Raw genomic sequence first — 20,498 nt, 5'->3', positions numbered from 1 at the left:
CATACTTGGATGTTTTATTTCACACTTGATGGGTGGGCAGGCACCCCACAGTGTCGCTTCTGTACCGGGTGTCAAACTTTGGTCCGCTAACCTACATGTTTTCTCTTCCAACATACCAGATTCAAGTGATCAGGTTATCGGCAACCTCTAAAGGAGCCTGATTAACAATCCTGATCATTTAGGTTGAAAAAAATAAACATTGCCGTCATTGAGAATGTGCATTTAATGCTATCAAGACTGACTGGCTGACCTCATATGAGAAAATACAGCAAACGTTCAAACCTTGCTCAGTCTCTTTGTTTTCTTGGCCGCTTTCGTCTTTGGACTCTTGCGAAATTTGGATTTGCTTTTGAGCATCTTACCCCGTGTTGCACCACCGCCGCCGTTGAGGTGCATCGGCTTCGGTTTCGTGGCCTTTGGCGTCTTGCCGCGTTTTGGGGCAACGCTGGGAACAGACGGGAGGGAGTCGCCTCCCGGACAAGCTTTGAAAACGTGGACGTCTTTGACTCTGTGTCCTTTCAGCTCAGGCGGGTTGGCGCAAGTGGCTCGGACCTTGAGGTTGACTTTCTCTATCCAGCTAGGAGGAGAATTAAAGAGAAATTTGGGATCTGCCACAAAAAGATCATTTGCAGACGATTAACTCATTCACTAGCTAGCTAGCTTTCTATTTATTTCAGTTACTTCCGGGTTGAGTGAACGCTAGCGCGTGTGGCTGCCGCTGCTCACCCCCCAAAAAACTTATCATGTGACTGTAAAGTGACCTAGAGAGTTTTGAAAGGCATTTATGAATGAAATGTGTTATTTTTACACCTGTCTGGCAGTGAATGAGTTAAGTTGAACTAAAAAAAAAAAAAAAGTCATACAGTCGTAATGGCAGCAGAGGGCAGTCACACATGAGAGGGTTGTCAGCCAGGTTGATGACCTCCAAGGAGGTGAGAGGATGGAGGTCCGGTACCTCTTCCAGTTGGTTATTTTCCAGGAAGAGACTCCTCAAACCCCGTCCTAAGCCTGCTAAGGACCTCTGCGACATCTGGAGTGGGGAGAAGAAGCCATGACTTCATACACACAGTGAATGGCAATAAAAAAACATTTTGTGAGAAAGCTCCACTCACCTTCTCCAATCCATTATTATCCAAATAAAGCTCCTTCAGTGAATTCCCCAAAGACTGGAAAGCATTTGGTCCCACCCAGCGAATGGCGTTCCCCGATAACCTCAGTTCCTTCACGTTCGCCAACTTCCTCAAGGCATCAGTCGGCACTTCCTTCAGTTTATTCCCCGCCAGGTGGATCGTATGGAGATCAGCGGCTTGTTCCAGAGCGTTTGGTGACACGTGGTCAACGGCGTTCCCGGTGAGGTAAAGGCCTCTGAGGTTCTCGGCGCCATTCAGGGCGTTCGCCTCAAGTTTGGCAATGGAGTTGTTTTCTAAATGAAGCGCAAGAAGTCCCGGAAGCAATTTGAAGGCTCCTTTCGGGAAGACGGTGAAGCTGTTCTTCTCCAGGTGGAGGTAAGTCAGCTGAGGGAGTCCTGTGAAGAACCAGGAGAACTTATTTGGTGTCAAAACTGTACTTTTTTCATACATTCTCTATGGGCCAACCCTTATTCAATTCCAAAATGGCCCTCACACAACTCTCATACTATGAGATCTTTTTTTTTAAATTAATGTATTCCAAATACCTTTAAACGCTTCCGGGCTGAGGGATGAGATGAGATTTTCCGAAAGGTACAAATAAATGAGGCCCTTCATGCCGCCGAAAGCTCCGTCCTCCAATTCCACGATTTTGCAGCGTTGCAAGTGTAGCGAAACCACCTGGGAGACGGCGGGGAAGCTGTTGCTAGGGATGTAGTGGAAGTTGTTCCCGCGTAGGTCCAGGAGACGCGTGGAAGGAGAGAAACCACGAGGAATTTTGGTGTGTCCGCGGTTCTCACAGGAGGAATGATGCGCCTCGATCTGATATCATGTGAGAGATAGCAAAGTTATGGTGATTGTGAATTTCTAGCTGGCTACCTAGCTAGCTATCTATTTGCTGTCCATGAGCTATCTGGCTGGCTAGCTATTGGCTAGCTGGATGGTTCAAATATTAGCTAGCTGAATAGCTCAAATGGATGGAAAGCTGGATAGCTATCTATTAGCTATCTATCTATTTGAGTTGAGTGAACGCTGCTTATAAATTAAATGTCTTTTTATTATTATTATCTCTTTTTTTACCTGAACAATACGTTATAAGCAGTAAAAAGAACCCTTCTGATTAATTTACATCTGTGGGAGATGAATTAAACTGCAAGTTTCTATCCTTCTGCAATAGTGATGCTTTTCATTAGCCCATCTATGGCAGTTCCCATTTTGTGTTAGCATAGAGCTAGCTGACCTAACTAGAAGATTATATTATTCTTTTATATACCCAATTTGTAACTTTGTTGAACTGTGAACTTTATCTGGGAGTGGCAATGGGCATTTTGAAGCACTTTTTAAAAAAAAAAAAACAACACATCTTTGGTTCATATCTTAAAAACTTGCTCCAGTTACTCTTAAATGACAAAAATGTACTAAATGACACATTGAGTAACGTCAATTTTATAATAGTCATAATAATCACCTCACAGACGCAGTTTGCGGGACATTTGACTTTGTTTTCCGGCTCCTCGGTGGGTGGCGGCGCTCTTCGACTTGCTTCCTCAAACTCCGCCTTGAGCATCGCCTCCTGGCTCTGACAACGCAATTCCGGAGGGTGAACGGCCTCCAGCATTTCTCCGGTGAGATGCAAAGGCCCCGCGCATGTTCCAACCAGCTTCACTTTACGACGGATGGCCCATTCCCTGTAACACAACGCAAAATACAAATCCAGAAGGGGGTCTCGAGAGCTCCGTGCGCTGAGAGGAGCTTGCTGGTCACCTGAGCGGACGCATGTAGCAGTTACAGTAAACGGGGTTTCCGGTCAGGTGGAGCCGGGCAAGCTTCGGGGTGCCGTCCGAGAACGGTTGGATGACACGGAGCTGGTTGTGGCTGAGATCCAAGTGGGTGAGGTCGGGGGATTTGGATACAGCCGTGTTGTCCAGGTCCTGGAGGGACATGTGGTCCAGGAAGAGGTGGCTCAGCTTAGCCATTGCTATGGACTCCTCACCAAGGTATGTCATGGGGTTGTAACCCATGTCCAGGCGGGTCAATTCTGGCAATCTATATAAACACGATTCAATTTTATTGCAACTATCTTACTATATTGAACCAATGACAATTAATACATTAATACATTAACACAACTGTTCATGTTCGTTCATATATTTTTACAAACCTGTCCTCAGCTATTAGGAGAATCTGAATATATTTTGTGGCTATTTGTGTAATACCTAAAAACAACCGCAGAGGGCGACATATTGGAAAAACATGCAATATTAATGTTGAATATAATATTTCAACATAACGACAATTTTTATCGTAATTTATTATCATTACATGATTATTTATATCGTACTTTAACAACAGCCATAGCTGTAAAATACATTAACTCATTCACTGCCAGACATTTGCATCAATGTGTCCACGCTAGTGCCAGGGGCTTTGTCGTTGTCAAATTCCAGGACCCACAGAATATTGAGTTTTAGGACTACATAAACATTCATTACAGCGTTAGAAACCTTAGACTCATTTTTTTAATCAAGAAAAAAAGTTAATTCCTAAATGATATGGGTCTGGAGTTATATGAGCTTGAAATGAGGGCGGCTGTCCAAAATACAATGCAATATTGTTTTATATAGCAGATTAACAATAGCAGTGAATGGCAGTGAAATTGATTTTTTAATACATTTCTCGCTGTAATGTCAGCCCACCTGGTCATGGTCTCAGTTGGGAAAAATTGTAGCTCGTTGTGGTCCAGACTGAGTCGGATCAGCGTGAACATACCGGCAAAGGCTTCAATGTCCAAGTAGTTGAGAGAGTTGTGACTGAGGCGAAGCCACTTGATGTTCTGCAAGCCCTATCGGGGGTGGGATGGGGGAGAAATAATCCATGTTTTGACATTTACGTGCCAGCGTTGCACTGACCTGAAAAGCCATGTTTGGGATGTAGACGAGCTGGTTGTGCGTAAGCGACAGCAGGTTGAGGAAGCCGAGCTGTGAGAACGCTCCGGGCTGGATCTCCTCAACGCGGTTCCGGTCTATCATGAGCTGCTTCAGCGAGGATAGACCGTCGAAGGACTCCTGTATGTCACACAGCAAATCTTGAAATTAATAAACCAGCGCCTGGTCAAGTACGTTTTACGAGGGTTGGCCACCTGGTAGAGGATGTCGATGTTATTGCTAGCCAGGTTGAGGAAGACCAGGCGACCGAGGCCTCGGAACGCTCCCTCCTTCACCCTACGGATGTTGCAACGCTGTAGAGATAGGTGAGTGAGGTACGGTGTATGTTTGAAGGCTCCGGTGGGGAGTTCCTGGATGTCGTTCCCTCGGAGGTCCAATTTCACTGTAATCTACGCACACAGGAAAACAAGCGTCCAACCATTAGCCGGCAATGAACATAACGGCATCGCTCAAAGAAGCTCTTCAACTCACCTCAACAAAAATCAACAAATATGCAAATTGACACCATTCATACCTCATCCACAGTGGGAGGAACCTCGGTTAGGTTTTTGTTGACGCAGGTGACAGTGAGCTGGATCTGGTCGCACACGCACTGCTTCGGACATTTTGCAGCATGCGCCGCGGGGAGGAAGAGGAACGTGAGGGCGAGCAGCGGGACCAACAGGGTGTCAGGAGAGAGTCGGTAGTACATCTGAAAGCATCAAATGACGGTTTTCGTCAAGTGGAGAGCAACACACAGGTGGGTTTTATTTCAGAAGAACAAAATAAGCCGTGTTCAGCTGACAGTACGAATTATCTTAATATTGGTGCTATTCGGTAAAAATGAATGTGACTACTCTTGGGGTGGGACTCTCGAGGTGGGTGTGGGAGATTAGTGGCACTTTGGCAAGATGAGCCAGCCACTGTGTTCACTGGAATGCCTTAAAACCACATTCCCATGTTGGATCAACCGCCTTGATCCTCAACAATGGACTCGGGAATTCTCCACGAGGAAATTTGGAGTCGCCGACGGCTATGTGAAAGATTGTCTGTCTGGTCATCTGGTTCGATCAGCAGTTTGGACATAAGATTTTCTATACAATATTTTTTTTAATCGGTGCTCATCTACACTTCCATTATGCTTTACTACAGTGTCCATTAGTGGTTGAAGCCAATATTCTTGTTGGTGTGAACAGAATAATGCTTTTCAATGCAGTTTTGGGAAATATTAATTTTCAAAGTCATCACATCATGACAAAACTAATTAACGTTTTGTGACAACGTAAAGAGAACTAGAGGGAAGCCCAAGAAACGAAAGACGGAGGAATTTCCTCTGCCTGCAGTAATATTCACATCCCCCCCCCCCCCCCCCCAGACCGCAGAGGTGCACGCATGCAAACTCGCCGGTTGTGCACAAAGACGCCCAGTGTCTCTCCCGAGAAGCCGGTGCCAAAACGAATTTTCAACCAAAAATACGCGCATGAGCAAAAACTATAAGGTGTGCATTAACTCTGAACGACTGAACAACGTAGGAGCATCCTCGGCGACATATGCGTGACCATAAACATAACTCGAACGGGTGTTGTAACCAAAATGTCAAAAAAAAAAAAAAAAAAAAAAAAAAACAGTCGAATAGTTTTGTGTTGTTCCATTACCAAAACTGAGTTGAAAAATAGTCCTCAGTTTACGAACGCGTCGGAGTTTCGTTTGCAAAATTCGGCTAATTTAAGTTCGTAGTAAAGTCATCAAGTTATTATTTGTGTAGGGAAAAATGAAAAACACGTCGAGGCTCTAAATATTAACAGTACTTAGCGTGCTATCTTGTCACCGTTAAGTTTATGGAGCAGTTGGTCACCTCGAAACGTCGTGTATCGATGGATAAATATTTGTATACGACATGCGGTGACTACCAATTTATTAGCGTATACTTCTTATGAGTAAGAATAAAATAGTATTTTCAAACAAGTTGAGATAGAAAGGTGGACTCACCTTGGCTCCGTCCATTTGCTGGTGGGTTCTACTGGCTACCTCTCACGGGCTGCTGCCCCTTCCCAACCCAAAACAAACTGGGTTTATCCCCTCATTCGCTAATACTCCCACTTTGTTCTCACGAAATTGATGAATAAATATTGTACCACATCATCATCTTGTAAAATCAACACCGATGCAGTGGTGAATGTTGTTATATTTTAGAGGTCAGTTGTTTTAACTCCATCTCAGTCCTACAAAAGTATTTTGTGGTCATATTTAGGCACTTATCAAGTTGTAAATTTAACTATAGTTTTGAATGAACAATGCAGATTTGGCTGTGTATTGCTTGCACATCAGTCTGCACTAGCAAATGCACTCAAAGACATCACTGATGTGTTGACATCATTAAACTACAACTGTATCACTGTTGAAGAAGTGGGCAGGGGTAATTTAACAACAGAAAAAAACAGAGTCAGGCATGTTGGATTAGCTCTATTTGTGAGGATTCAGTACAAGTCAACATAATATTTCCCTTTTCTTGTTATGTCAGACATTTTAAGCACATGAATGAATTGTGGAATTTTACATGTGATCTCATATGAACACATGATTTTTTTCCCCATTAAGACTTCTGAATGACAAAAAAAAGATAGTTGTCATAGCGACCCTTACATAGGCTGCATTGAAATTGACATATTTATTTGGAATTGGGCAGTTTGTACTGTTTTTTTTTTAAAGTACACACCAACATAGGGGAGGAACCTTTTTGTTTTGATTGTATATATCCAGGGTCAATTAGAGCTGTCAAATAACAAATTGGATAAATCCCATGACTGTAAAGTGTCCTTGAGAGTTTTGAAAGGCGCTTAGAAATTAAATGTATTATTATCATCCCTTTTTGAAGCAGTGTAAAAAAAGTGAATACTTTGAAAACAGAACAAAAAGCTGCCAGTTGACTGTAAACTTTCACCCACCTCAATAACTACCTCTCCATTTTTGTTCACCCTTCTGTGTATTTGCTATAAAAAAAATATAAATCCCGAGAAAGAATAAAAAAAAAAAACAAATGCTTGACAACCTTTTAAAAAAATATACAAAAGGATGGAAATCAAGTGTTGGTGAAGCCTCTAGTTTAGAGAAAATCTATCCCAGTCCATCCCAGTGTGTTGGTGTGTAACCTGTTGGTGATTAATCAGGTTTATTCAAGGCACCTCTTCTCAAGCGCGGACCTTAACCTGTCTCCGCTGCATGACTTGAGAGCCTCGCGATTCCTGGAGAGTCGCACAGAAACAAAACGCCGCGTGTAAACAAACACCCTGAAACGGCAGCGTGGTATTGAGAAGAAATCGTCCCTACTTAGAAAAGATGGTGTGAAGCAGTGAGGCGTGGTGCTTGGCCAGGTAGTCCTGCTGGAATGCGTGCTCCAAACAGAACAACAGGCCTGGTCCAAGTGGTACTTTTTTCCTCTTCCCTTCCCCCTGAAACACATCAACACAAATCCATTAGTGAGGCCTTCCTTCCCCTCACTTCAACATAGTTCTTGGGTGAAAGGAGGCTTTGGTGATACCTTGAGGGCTCCTATGAGGACCAGCAGTGTGGAGAGGCTGTTGTACGCTTGGAGAGTAGAGCCGGAGAGAAGCTTCCCCAACAGCATGTCTATGAGATGAAGACATTTATTTGCATGTGTCTCAGAGGACAAAAGACAAATGAATCCTGATCTATCCCCAGTTTTAACCCTAAAAGTATCACGTTACCAAATGTTTCTAGAACTGTCGTCTTTGTCGCTTCTTCCTCGCTGTACAAAGAACCCACTTTGAGGAGGACTTCCACGGCCTTGTGCGGATCCAAAACGTTCACCTGATGAGGAAGGAATATTGTCAAGCGGACAAAATCCTGCTGTCAATCTGAATTTTTGTTTGTTTTTTTCCCTGCCGCACCTCTGGTAGTAGATTCGTCCTCATCTCCCCGAGCTCCAGAAGCTTCACGGCAGACGGCCAATGGAGAAAAGACAGGATCTCTTCCTAAGGTATCAAAAAAAATATATTTAAAATTGGTCTTTAGAAGAGTATGTTTGTCATCGTGGTGCTTGATGATAAACACATTTCTACCCAAAAATAACATCACTAAAGAATACAGAAATATTTGGATAGGATAAAGATTGACACAAACACGACTGTCATCTTACAGGACGTTGGGATTTATGGGAACTCTCTTCATTTGCTCCATTTTCTTGAACAATGTATTGTTCGTTGATGCCATGATATCCATTACTTGCATCAGCATCATCATCCTCTTCCTGTCCATCATCATCATCATCTTCTTCATCCTCTTCACCAGCTTCTCCCTCATCATCGCTACAAAGAAACAACCATTGGAATCCGAGTAACTCAAAGCAAACTGCAATTACTATTTTTTAATTTTTTATTTACCTGAGTGAGGCCAGCATCTCTCCTTGGTCCTGGGCCTCCATCGCTTCCCTTAAAGCCTCACAGCCCTCCTCCCCGAGGCAGTTGCCTGTTACGGACAAGCGTGAACGACACACAGGACAGGACAGACTGACACTCACGTGTCATCGGCAAAAAAAAAAAAAAAAAAACTAAGGCTGTTGAATGGTTCATGTGTCTACCGTTCAGATCCACTTTCTCCATGTGAGGCTTCTCCACGAGTGCCTCAGCCACCGCGAGGGCCGCCGCCTCTGTTATTTCGCCAAAGGATAGATTCAGCTCCTGTCGGCAGACGTGATGCAAATGTGTATAGGGGTTGCAGACTATGGCTTATCTTGTCTGTGGACCACTGTTTGAATGTTGTCGTGCAGGCAGGAACTTTTCTCCAATTGAACATAATGGGAGAAAAGTTGACAAATTGGGAGTTTCATGGACACTTTTAAAGCTCAAATTGTCCAGGGTGTACCCTACCTCTCGCCTAAAGTCAACTAGCACTGAAAGAAAATGGCTTGAATCAAAAACATTAGTCCATCAAAAGTGTCAGAGCGCTATTGAAATAAAGTTTTATTTTATTGAATGTATATCCGGCCTAGTTCAATCCAACAGATCTGGTTGAGATACAAAATACTTGTAATAATAATAATAATAAATATAACAAATTAAAAAAAAAAAAAAAAAATACCTTGAGGACCGGCAATCCTTCCCTAAGGATCGCCGCTAATGCGATGGCGCCTTCGCAACGGACAAGACAGTCACCAAAGTTGATGACTTGGATGTTCCTCAGGTGCCCCAAAGCCTGTCGGGGCAGACGTGAGTAGAAGACCAGCGTTAGGAAACTCTTTCGTGTGATGATTGTGTTGTGCGTCAAGAAGCCTCACCTGAGTCATGGCCATCATTCCCCTCTTTGTGAAGGTGTTGTCGTTGAGGTTGAGCACGCGCAGATCGGCATTGTGTCGCATGGCCGCAGCCAAAGCCGTCACGCCCGCGTGGTTAATGCCGTTCTGCGGCATGTGGACTTCCTCCAGGCTCCCCATCATCTGATGTGTCACATTGCAAGGAATTAATTTGAGATAAATAAAACAACGCGTGCATTCAAAGTCATATCAATCTCGTATATATTTGTACCTGAAAGGCATTGGCTAAGGCCCTGGCTCCTTCGTTTTCCAAGCGGTTCCTCCCAGCGACGAATATTTTGAGTCTAAGTGGAGTACCCACGACCAACGACTGTCTGTGGCACTCCATCAATGCTTCAGCAAGAATCTATAGAAATCACAAAGCGTTTTCATGATCAGTTCGACAAAGAAAAAAAAAACAGTGGGAAAGTGTTTAGCTGCGTTTTGTCATGATTCCTCATCTCCTCCGAGCTCACCTTCCCTCCTCCGATTCCCATCCCACAATTGTTGAGTTTTAGCTCCCTCAAAGAGTGGCACACGGTGCTTCTGAGTAGCTGATCGATCCCCTTGACGCCATCTGGTCCAAAAGCATTGTCGCTCAAATCCAGCGCAGTCAGACGGGCTCCGGCAATCATTAATCCACTGCTCAGAGATCTCTGATGAAAACACGCAAAGAAATGTTCGAACTGTGATTTCGCCGAAGCATGCTAATGCCTGGAACGTACAATATATAAAGTCATGAATGTGATTTAGATGAGTCTTGATTTAAGGACCTTCTCACCAGGGCCACTGGGATTTCAGAGCGTAGTCTTCCAGTGAATAGGTCACTCCAGTAACATCTCTTGAAGAAAAAAAAGACAGGTAATAAATGTTACTGTCATAGAAGACTTGTTTGCTATGGAACCCTGGCTGTGAATGACTATAGTCTAAGCATCATAGTCAGTGGATTCCAAAGTCAATATGCAGGGTAAGAAAAAAATCAATTTCTCTTAATAATGTGTACCTGAAGGTGATCTTTACTTTCCAGTGCTTTGGCAATGGCCCTGGCTGCATCCACACCCAATGTGTTCCCTTCCAAGCGCAAAACTTGCAAATCCTGGTGCTGTTTTATCTCCTGGACAAGCTCCTCCACTGTTGGAGCACACATTGCAAAAATTAAAAATCTTTATTATGATAGGGAGCGTTTCAGTGACATCCGTTTAACCTGATTCTGCATTGTCCATTTTAAGCCCCATGCCTTTATAGCTTAGTTCTCCATCTCCTAAATGGGTCTTGGAAAAAGCATTAACCAGCTGGGCGATGTCATCTGAAGCCATGATGTCTAGGGGGACATCCAAAGACAACTGTTAGGTCATTGGTGAAAGGTTTTGGACAAACTCAGCAGACCAAATGCACCACAATGACGTTCAGACGAGTATGTGGCGTTTGTTGAACGTACAACTGACGTTTAATTAAAACAATGTAACAACTAAGACGCCGGTACTGTTAGCACAGCCGAAGTTAGCAGGTGCCACTCAGGTTTTGTGGACAGACCGACTGCACGTTTCGCCCACCTTTTGCCAAGAAATAATGAGCTTTTACGCTCAGCCATTCGTCATTATAGGCCGGCAGACACGTGAAAGAATGCAAAATAGCTTACCGCCGGCAGCGAATTTCACAGAAATTATCGCAAAAACACGCCGACCAGTGAGTAAAAGCGCGCCGGTTGATCAACGTGTGACGCAATGTCTTTCGGGTTTCCGTTTCGGCGGTTACGTCACACATTAAAAAAAAATGTTTTTTTAATGTTATTTAAATTTCCACTTTCTCCACGTTCACTAGTAACGTACATACATAACCTAAGGCATTGTTATACATTTATAAATCTACGTTTTTTTGTCTGTGGTAAATATAACGTTTAAACCTGCGACAGCAATGACGTCACTGACGGTGCGCCCGAAAAGATGCAAATAACACTAATGAGGGCTTTCTAAAACTATTTCCCATTTAACTGATAATCCCGCTACATAGTTCATCATTGTATCTTATATGAAAATCTATGCAACGCCACGAGGATGGAGTTGGGAATGAGTGAATGAACACCAAACACAGCCTATATAACCACACGACTTTGCTGTCCCCTTGTGGCAGATTTTCGTTCGAAACTTGTTGCCGTACTGCACTAGCTCAAACAGCTAGCGCAGACAAGGCTAACATTAGCTAGCAAGCATTTCGGGAGCTGTAGCTCGAAAAACGTGCTTAGTCTACAAATCAATGACAAGCACATCAAATTTACAAATATGCTGCCTGGACAGTGACTTCTAGTTGTCTATTCCGCCCGTCTTTATCGCCGTTAACGCTTCGTGAAGTTATCAATCATCCGAAACGCTTGAAACTTAACTGTGGGGTGAGTTGTGTTCAAAAAGAAGAGATACTACTTGCTAGCTACTCGCGATCGTCAACCCATCTTCTGTTGTTAATTATACAATCTGCAACCAGCCAGCATGTATATGACGTGGGCATCAACCGACAAGATGCGAACCACCTTAATATGCATACAAATCGAAAGCTAAATTTAATTTCAATGGGTTCGCACTCGTTAGCTTTTAGCACTACTTGTGTGAGCAGGGCGAACAGTGATGACCCCTTGATCGCTTTGATGTTAACATTAATATCGACTAAAACCACAACTATTCGTCCATTTAAGTCTTTTTTTTGCCGGTGCATCCTTTTACTGAACCAGCTATTCTCGATTGACGCGAGTTAGCATATATAAAATGCTAGCTACCGGGGTTCACTAACAAGTTTTGGGCGTTAAAACATGACATAAAACGCCGCGAGTGTATTCAATTCGATTGACGAATATTGATCCTCGTTTCATCTTCTGCGTCATCCCGCCACTTATAGTTGTACTAGATCGTCATTTCGTCACCTTGTTTACGGTAGGCCCTGCCAACGCATGAAGCCAGCCAGCAATTTTGACATTTTGAACAATCCTGTAATGTCGATCAAGTTATAGTCGATTTGGGAGGCAATGCTCATATCATGGCAAATGTGAAAAGAAGTAACACTTCCATTTGCTTTCATCTTCAGACAATGGACTCAGATCGACTCAAGCGAAGAGAGGAAATCCAGAGAGCAATGAGTTTCATCCAGTAAGTAAAAACAATGCAAGGCCTCACAGATCTGAGGTTCAGATTTCGAATCCCAGTGGAGATTGCACGTTATCCAAAAAAATAGTCCCTTTGTTTTTTAGACTGAAGCGGTGACTTTTGATATCCGTTTCAGGTCTTCGTTGCCTTTCCCCGAGCCGGAGAATTATGAGGTTTGATTATTTCCTTTTCAATGCGTTCATTTGTATGCGGTGCCGTTCTGCATTCTATATTCATGGCCTCATTTCTGTGTCTTTCAGGCTTTTCTGACCCAGTTGGTATGTAACCTCCTGGACGAGGGCAACACCTGCTTCAGACGCGACGGTGACTGTCGTCAGGCTGCCCATCAGTACGGAGAAGGGATCAGTGTTGCCCGTTACGCCCAGGCCGAGGCCCTCGTCATCCCCCACAAGTTGCTGGAGGGCCTCTACGTCAACAGGGCTGCCGCCTTTTACCAAATTGTGAGGACAAATGCTGTGGCTTTGAAAAATTTCCTCCTACGAGCTAGTTTCTCCCCAACTTGCATAATGTTTGTTTTTACATACAATCAATCCAGAATTTGACCGATTGTGCACGAACCTAAATACTTTTTATTTCTCCGTAGAGGGAATTTGAGCGCTGCATTCAAGATTGCGATAGCGCACTATTAGCATCCGAAGGTAGCCGCAAGGCTCTCTACCGCAAGGCGCTGTGCCTGAGAGAAATGGGACGACTCAGAGAGGCGTACGAGTGCGGCACTAAATGTCTCCTCACAGAACCGCATGTATGTTATTTGCTTTCAAATTAGTCAACGCAGCCCTTTATAGTCCCCGCTTCCTCCTCAAATTCGTTGTTTTTTTTTAACGCTTTTTAGGACCGACAAGTATGCGATTTAGCTCAAGATCTGGCCAACAAGTTGGGCCTTAAGGGCCGTAAAGCCTACATCAGCCAGACAGAGTCCACGGCTACCGAGGGAGAGAGTGTAGGCGAGACATCCCCGCCCACTGGAGAGGTGTGTGTTAGCGTCACAGCTTTTCAATGCTAAAATGTTAGCGTTTAGCCATCTCCCACGCTAGCTACTATCTACTTTGCTTTCCATAGACGTCCTCCAATGGGATGGAATCGATGGGTGACATGGGACCAGGTATGGCAAACTAACCTATCGATCGCTCTACTTCCTGCTTGTAACCTCCCAATTTTTGTACACACCTTCGGCAGACTTGTCCAACGCCCAATGCATCCCGGCACCTTTGGCCACACCCATCCCAGTCAGCGACGATCCCGCCGTCCTGACGCCGAGCGCCGACGTTTCGGAAAGCCCCGGGAGCCAATCCCTGCCGCCCATGCCGTACTCGGTTCCAGTGTCTGAACAGATGGACGAATGCGGCAGCGTGATCAAGGACGAGCTGGACAGCCTCCTGGAAAGCGTACCCAAGAAAGTCAGCGAGGTGCGAGTCGCAACTAAACTTCCCGTCCTATCAAATGGTATTATTTGGGGATAGCAATCGCGTGATTCTATTGCGTTACCCGCGTAGGGTCCCGGAGGGGCCATCCCCACCAATCTACCCAACACAGCGGTGGGTCTGCGTCCTCCTTTCTCCCCCAATCTGCCCACCCCGTCATCCCAGCTTGCCCCCACCTTCTTCGGCGCCGCCATCGGCGACCTCCCCCAACCGGAGCCTTACTCGCCGCTGGCCCAGCGAGATCAAAGCTCCGCCCAAGCGCAGGACGCCTTGGGAGGCATCTCGAGCGGAGCCGCGGACGGAGACGGGAAAGAGGGGCTCGACTCATTGTCGGAGTACACTCTCCCTGGTGAGTTCCAGTTTTGGTCGACTGACCAAAGGAATTTTCAAACATCAAATCTTATTTTTTTAATATTGTGCTATGCTATTGATTATGTCCATTAAATGTCTATCAACGATACATGCCAACTATAACAGTTTTGTTGTGATGAATACGGTTTTAATTATCCCAAAAAATACGCTTTTTAATTTTTTTTGTACACTATTACTTAATTGTGAACAGTGACTTTTATTGATTGATTGATTGATTGATCTTTTGATCAACGTATTTCTTTTTTGATCTATATACATTATTTATTTAGTTAGAAAGTTACTGTATTTTGTTAGTTTAAAGTTAGCATTGTTTTTATCATTGTCATGTAATGCTGGAGAAAAAGCAACAAAAAGTGTGAAATCTACAGTCGTTTTTTTACGAGGAATACTCCCACAGCATTTCCAAGAGTTATCCTTGGATCAAGAAAAGGTAAAAATGACGCAAACTGCGGTGTGTGTCGGCAAGATTTTCCTATCGGACATGGAGGAATCAGCAACAGACTTTATTTTAAACACAGTGAGGCGTTTTATTGAACAAGCAAATGTGGTTTAGGTAAAATATACAGTGCATAAAATGTGATTTTAAAACTATTCCTTCAATATAAACGTTGTATTCGAGCTTATCGTTTGTCTTTAGTATCATTAGATAGCTTCATTTTGTGACTCTCAGCTGTTCTCAAAAACAATTTATAGTGGTCAAAGATGTGATTTGATATGAGTCATTTATTTCCAAAAATCCTTGATACATCGTGTAATTTATTACACCGGGCTGTATATTTACTTGTCAATATTTTTATAACTGACAGTTGAAATGGGTATTTTATTTTTATGGGGGCTAGATCCCAACATATTACTATGCTTTTTTTTGTTTCAGAACTTGGCAGGTATGTGTTGATTTCACTGAGTGCTCATCAATGTGTTTGTAATCTTAAAGGGGGACGAGTGTGTCACAGCTTCATCCCTGTGTTGCGCAACCACGGCTCTGCACAAGCAGTGAGTCCAATTAATTTAAGTATATTTATATTGTGGATATCAAAACTTTCTGGTTCAAAAAAGATTTTTTTTTCCCCCTCCTCCGCCCCAATCAAGAACGGCCCCGCAGGAACAAACCTGTCAATGCTGTCCAGGAATCCATTGGCGGGCACTCACGAGTTCCGTCAAGCCTGCCACGCCTGTTACAGCCGAATTGGTTAGTCAGCTATTATGGTTTAAAAATATTCACAACACAAATCGTCATCTTTTTTTTCTCCATTTGACCACCTTTGTGCTGTGCTTGCATCCAGGTCCGCGAGTGATGGATTACAAATATCAGCCGGAGGCAGCGCACCGATGTAAGCGGGACGTCCTACTGTGTCGCCTCAAGAACAACGACGATCCCACCTGGAAGAGGATTCGACCCCGGCCGGCCCGCAACAACTTTTTAGGGGCCTTTGTACTCTGTAAAGGTGCGTGTAACGTCAACAAAATGGCGTCTGTATTTCCTGAACATCATTTTTTTTGGGGGGATGCTGCAGAGGTTCAGGAACGCCAGGAGTGCCAGTACGGCGAAAACTGTACCTTTGCGTACTGCCAGGAGGAAATCAACGTATGGACGCAGGAGAGGAAAGGCGCGCTTAGTCGCGAGTTGCTCTTTGACCCCCTGGGGAGCACTGAAAGGCGTGCGCTTAGTGTCACTCGGCTGCTGCAGCTCCACATGGGCATGTTTATGTTCCTCTGTGAGGTGAGTTCGGTTCCGTCCGGAAGGCGCTGATCTGAAAATACAAATGACAGGAAGGCTTATTGGTATACATTTGTTGTTTCAACAGGAATGTTTCGACAGTAAGCCTCGCATCATAAGCAAACGCAGTAAAGAAAACTTGGCGGTGTGTTCCAATCTCACAGCTCGACACCCGTTTGATGATAATAAGTGAGTCGGGTGTTTTTCCTTATTTTTTTTCTTTAATTTTAGTGTGTGGGTTGGATCATCATCATCATATTATTAGCTAGCTAGCTATGTATTAGACATATGGCTATCTAGCTAGTTAGCTAACTGTCTATCTGGCTATTTATTAGCTAACTGTTACCTAGCTGGCTAGCTTTCTATCTATTTGAGTTACTTCCGGGTTGAGTGGACGCTTGCGCATGTGGCTGCCGCTTCTCAGCCGCAGGAAAAAACCATCCTGTGACTTTGAGAGCTTTGAACGGCGCTTAGAAATGAAATGGATTATTATTGTTATTATTATAATACATCATATGTCATGTGACCGCAGGTGCCTGGTGCACGTGGTGCGCTCGGCTAACGTGCGCTACAGCAAGGTGCGCCCGCTCCATCCTCTGTGTCAGTTCGATGTTTGTCGCCACGAGGTGCGCTACGGTTGCCAGCGCGAGGACAGCTGCTCCTTTGCGCACTCGGTCATCGAACTCAAATGTTGGGTGCTTCAACAAGACACCGGTAAGTGGCAACTCGGGGACGGAATAACATGAATTTTCAATGGGATGGGCTTAGGAAGTGAATGGACTGTTTTGATCCAGCAAAAACTGACCTTTTTTTCCTCCGTGGCTGTATTTTCTTCAGGTATTACCCATGAGGAGATGGTACAGGAGTCCAAAAGACATTGGCAGAGATTAGAGCAGAATTCGCAGAAGCCGCACAGGGTAGGCTGGAAAGAACACACGAGAAGTTACAGGGCGGAATTATATTCTGGGGGCGATAAATATTCGTAAAAAATAAAAGTAAAGAAACAACTAATTCACTGCTAGACAAGTGCAAAAATGTGTCCACTCCAGTGCCAGGGTTTGTGTCATTCTCACTGAAATTCCACGACCCACAGAATATTGAGTTTTAGGACTACATCAACAATCAAAGCAGTGTAAGAAACTTTACAATCTCTGCTTTCATCAGAAAAAAAGTTAATTCCTAAATGATATGGGTCTGGAGTTATCTGAGCTTGAAATGAGGGTGGCTGTCCAAAATACAATACATACATTGGTTTATATAGCGCTTTAACAAAACCTGAAATTATAACAAAGCACTAACATGGGGGGGGGGGGAAGGGAAATGCTGGCCCCTCGTGGAAGGGAAATAACATTGCCAGAGGTCTGACCAGCGCTTTATCAGCACCCCTCGCAAGAAAAACCAAAACTCGGGATTGTCGTTCTACGTCATACAGATGCTCCCCAACTTACGAACGAGATCCGTTCCAAACGGTCATTCGTCAGTCGAAATTGTTTGTAAGTTGATTCAGTGCTATATTTTGTATGGAATGCATGTTTAAGGCGTGTATAAGTAACCTGTATTGGTTTGTACTGACAAATAAACTAATTTAATAAAAATATATGCTCTGTAAAGATTTGTACATTTACAACTGGAGAGAACACTACATATGTAACTACAAAACATTTTAGTATGTACCGTTGTTCGTAACTCAAATGTTCATAAGTAGGGGAGCGTCTGTATGTTCAAATCCCAAATTAATTGGTGAATAAGTGAAAATACTCACCAATAAACTTCATTTGTTCCCGTCCAGCCAATGCACATCCCCCACCTGAGCAGCAGCATGCCCGTCGGGGGCATGGGGGTCAGCGTCATGGGAGGAGGCGGCTACGGCGGGGCTAGCGTCTCCTCGGTTGGAGGCGGCATGGGGGTGGGAGCGCTCGGCGGCGGCGGTGGCGGGCGTGGACGCCCCCTCAACCTGAAAATGAAGTTTGTGTGCGGTCAGTGTTGGCGAGAGGGGCTGGTGAATGAGCCTGATAAGAGCCTCAAGTATTGCACTGCCAAAGCCAGACATAGGTGAGACATCAAATAAAACAACAAGTCATGCGACCTATAATAACCTCTTTGTTACCTAGCTGGACAAAGGAGCGTCGAGTGTTGCTGGTCAAATCCTTTGAGAAAAAGAAATGGGTCGTTGTTCGCCCTCTCCCGTTCTCCCGCACCTACCCGCAGCAATACGATGTGAGTGCTCCAAAATGGCCGCCGCTGAACACGTGAGCAAAAGAGGCGTCACGGCGTAACTCTTCCCCCTTTTGCCGCCGTTTGCGCCCAGATGTGCGTGCACGTGATGAAGCAGAAAAAGTGCCACTACATCGGAAACTGCTCGTTCGCCCACAGCCTGGAAGAGAGAGACGTATGGACGTACATGAAGAACAACAGTTGTAAGTCGCCGCTTTTTGGCACGCCCGCGGATTGTACCGCGGCGCTGATTAACAACATCCTTACTTTTTTTTTTTTTTTACTCTAGTGAGAGACATGCAACAGATGTACGAACTCTGGTTGCAGCTAACCAATCAGAATCGCCGCACTGACAACCCTGGAGTAAATCCTCCGCAGGAGGACAAGCAGGTCACCATTACGGCCGACTACGGCGAGAACATGGTGGGTGATTTGCCGCCATTATTAGGAAACAAAAAAAAAAAGTCTCATCTGTGTGTGTCGTTCCAGCAGGGAGGTCGCCGGATGTCCGACGGAGACGACCTCTGAGTGTTGACCAATCGGCGTCCAAGTCGCTGATGGAGATCGGCGACCACTCATCAGTCATCTCACCAGTTTGCTCTTTTGCCTTTTTGGGAGCTGATGTATACACACATAAACACACACACACACACAAAAATACACGCATACATTTACATAAATTGAGCCACAAATCTCAGCCATCAATCACCACGTTGAAGAAGCTTCGTTTATTCCCCCGTTTAGCGTTGACTAAAATCCAAAATGCACGTACATCGAGTTGAAAATGGGCGTCCACCAGACACCCACCCGTTTTTCCCCTTTCTTTTTAATCCTCATAGCACCAAAAGCAATTCCCAAAAAGAGCGCGCTGGCCGCGGATCGTACGTTTTGCTTGGCAATAAAGGAAAATTCAAAGAACGGAGCTAAAAGTGATAAAAGTTGACCTTTTTGTGCCCCCCCCCCCAAAAAAAAAAAGAATCGTGCGCTCCATGTGCTGTTTAAAAAGGTCCAAGTTAAGAAAAAAAGGGCCCTTAGGGGGATCTCTGGTGGACACCCCTTAATTGTGCTGCAGTGTGACCAAAATCCTACTTTCTCTTACCTTAGTGGACATAAAATAAAAGCGAGAGAGTCCAAATGGTTTAGTTTTTTGCCGGGAGTTGCACTTCCCTCGTTATTGTCTGCCATATTGGTAGAGCACTTTGAATGTAACGACGCCTAAATGGGCCTTTTTAAGAAAAAAAAAAAAATAATGAAGGAGCGGGTTAATTAATCGAGTAAAACGTGCTGTTTTTGTTGCTCGTATGCAAGTCGACTTCTAAAATCAGGAGAAAACAAAAACAACGGCTCGCTCCCCTTGCATGCATTCTTTTTTTTGAGAGGTGGCTGCATCGTGCACAATATGCATCAAACATTTAAACGGATACATTTAATTAAAAAAATAATAATTAAGTCTCGCTATATAAAACGATGACCTCCGTTGGACTGATATGGTGTCAACGTAGCCGCATATCCTCTGTTGGATTTAATTAAAATTCATTTTGAGGCTTAAAAAATGCCTGATTAAGACGATTCAACCGATTTCAATGATTGAATCAAATATGTTTGAATATTGACGTTAATTTTGAAAGTAAAGGCAAATTGATACCTCATAGTCCCAACCAAGGCAAATTTTACAACATCTGATGGTGAAAAGACGGTCTGGGATTCACACTTTTTTTTTTGTTGTGCCTATGAGCAAAACACATGCATACACAGAAACAAGTCTTTCATATAAATATAGACACATTGGAATTATGTTCATATTGATACACTTACACACACACACACACCATATTTACATACAATGCTATCTATACTAATAATAATAAATAACTTAGCAATCAAGCTGAATAAATATATAACCAGAATACCGTATTGATTACATAGAACTTTTTTTCTGTTATTGAAGTATTGCAATATGACATGTATCGCTGATCTAGATTATTATAGTGATTTAAGGAGAAGAAAAAAAACACCAAAAAATACTTTTATTTTTTTTTATTTTTACATTGTAATGGTTCCTTCTGTGTGGATTGTTCCAGACAAATGATCACGTTACAGATTTAAACGGATGGAACGCTAGCCGCACGCTCATGCGTTAGCGTTGTTAGCTGTGCCAATGAATGAACCCTTATCTGGAACAACCCACCGTTTAGCTTCTTTGAGGGATCATCATATTACTACTACTACTACTACTACTACTACCTTTAGTATTATGAATATG

The 20,498-nt window shown here is 43.9% G+C and overlaps 3 protein-coding genes and 1 long non-coding RNA gene across 6 annotated transcripts; 1 reads left to right on the top strand and 3 right to left on the bottom strand.

The window, feature by feature from the left end:
• Positions 1-9: 9 nt before the first annotated feature.
• On the bottom strand, positions 10-6,356 carry chadlb (chondroadherin like b). The gene is made up of 11 exons (XM_089015351.1): positions 6,041-6,356; positions 4,587-4,763; positions 4,267-4,461; positions 4,037-4,192; positions 3,824-3,969; positions 2,892-3,173; positions 2,596-2,815; positions 1,676-1,949; positions 1,113-1,525; positions 864-1,030; positions 10-577 (listed from the first exon to the last, which is right to left on the bottom strand). Exons 1-11 carry the CDS (start codon positions 6,053-6,055, stop codon positions 277-279), a joined length of 2,346 nt encoding a protein of 781 aa, XP_088871477.1. The 5' UTR covers positions 6,056-6,356; the 3' UTR covers positions 10-276.
• A 143-nt stretch (positions 6,357-6,499) lies between these two features.
• On the bottom strand, positions 6,500-11,099 carry rangap1b (Ran GTPase activating protein 1b). 2 transcript variants are annotated; one of them, XM_089015354.1, is made up of 16 exons: positions 10,999-11,099; positions 10,564-10,680; positions 10,363-10,490; positions 10,141-10,200; positions 9,836-10,015; positions 9,592-9,726; positions 9,345-9,503; positions 9,149-9,262; positions 8,649-8,748; positions 8,452-8,536; positions 8,208-8,376; positions 7,960-8,043; positions 7,777-7,879; positions 7,590-7,678; positions 7,379-7,500; positions 6,500-7,293 (listed from the first exon to the last, which is right to left on the bottom strand). In XM_089015354.1, exons 2-16 carry the CDS (start codon positions 10,673-10,675, stop codon positions 7,221-7,223), a joined length of 1,713 nt encoding a protein of 570 aa, XP_088871480.1. In that variant the 5' UTR covers positions 10,676-10,680; positions 10,999-11,099; the 3' UTR covers positions 6,500-7,220. The 2 variants fall into 2 exon arrangements, with proteins under 2 accessions (XP_088871480.1, XP_088871481.1); XM_089015355.1 differs by lacking the exons at positions 10,564-10,680; positions 10,999-11,099 and having other exon boundaries at positions 10,133-10,200; positions 10,363-10,435.
• Positions 11,100-11,513: 414 nt separating this feature from the next.
• Positions 11,514-18,879, top strand: zc3h7bb (zinc finger CCCH-type containing 7Bb). Of its 2 annotated transcripts, none has more exons than XM_089015350.1 (21): positions 11,514-11,745; positions 12,432-12,493; positions 12,627-12,663; positions 12,751-12,951; positions 13,095-13,253; positions 13,344-13,481; positions 13,571-13,613; positions 13,688-13,917; positions 14,005-14,281; positions 15,239-15,297; positions 15,394-15,493; positions 15,588-15,749; positions 15,819-16,024; positions 16,110-16,210; positions 16,554-16,735; positions 16,859-16,938; positions 17,811-18,073; positions 18,133-18,238; positions 18,330-18,438; positions 18,525-18,658; positions 18,728-18,879. In XM_089015350.1, the coding sequence occupies exons 2-21, from the start codon at positions 12,435-12,437 to the stop codon at positions 18,761-18,763; spliced, it is 2,682 nt and encodes an 893-aa protein (XP_088871476.1). In that variant the 5' UTR covers positions 11,514-11,745; positions 12,432-12,434; the 3' UTR covers positions 18,764-18,879. The 2 variants fall into 2 exon arrangements, with proteins under 2 accessions (XP_088871476.1, XP_088871475.1); XM_089015349.1 differs by having other exon boundaries at positions 18,725-18,879.
• Positions 15,352-18,361, bottom strand: LOC148887297 (uncharacterized). Its single transcript, XR_016117487.1, has 6 exons — positions 18,224-18,361; positions 17,784-17,975; positions 16,827-16,943; positions 15,862-16,055; positions 15,565-15,741; positions 15,352-15,476 (listed from the first exon to the last, which is right to left on the bottom strand). It is a non-coding gene; the product is annotated as an uncharacterized LOC148887297 (long non-coding RNA).
• Positions 18,880-20,498: the final 1,619 nt, after the last annotated feature.

This window comes from Hippocampus bargibanti, linkage group LG15 (genome assembly GCF_051943395.1).
Source record: "Hippocampus bargibanti isolate YZ-2025 linkage group LG15, ASM5194339v1, whole genome shotgun sequence".
NCBI lineage: Eukaryota > Metazoa > Chordata > Actinopteri > Syngnathiformes > Syngnathidae > Hippocampus > Hippocampus bargibanti.
This window is presented reverse-complemented; position numbering and strand designations above follow the sequence as displayed.

Coding starts and splice junctions, on each gene's coding strand:
- chadlb (XM_089015351.1), bottom strand. Junction 3,174..3,823: donor CCAACTGAGACCATGACCAG/GTGGGCTGACAT, acceptor GTGTTTATATAG/ATTGCCAGAATTGACCCGCC. Junction 1,950..2,595: donor CCGCAAACTGCGTCTGTGAG/GTGATTATTATG, acceptor ACATGATATCAG/ATCGAGGCGCATCATTCCTC.
- zc3h7bb (XM_089015349.1), top strand. CDS start 12,435: ATGGACTCAGATCGACTCAAGCGAAGAGAGGAAATCCAGAGAGCAATG. Junction 16,211..16,553: donor CACCCGTTTGATGATAATAA/GTGAGTCGGGTG, acceptor ATGTGACCGCAG/GTGCCTGGTGCACGTGGTGC. Junction 18,239..18,329: donor CCTACCCGCAGCAATACGAT/GTGAGTGCTCCA, acceptor GTTTGCGCCCAG/ATGTGCGTGCACGTGATGAA.
- rangap1b (XM_089015354.1), bottom strand. CDS start 10,675: ATGGCTTCAGATGACATCGCCCAGCTGGTTAATGCTTTTTCCAAGACC. Junction 7,880..7,959: donor GGACGAATCTACTACCAGAG/GTGCGGCAGGGA, acceptor CTTCCTCATCAG/GTGAACGTTTTGGATCCGCA. Junction 7,294..7,378: donor CTTCACACCATCTTTTCTAA/GTAGGGACGATT, acceptor GCGACTCTCCAG/GAATCGCGAGGCTCTCAAGT.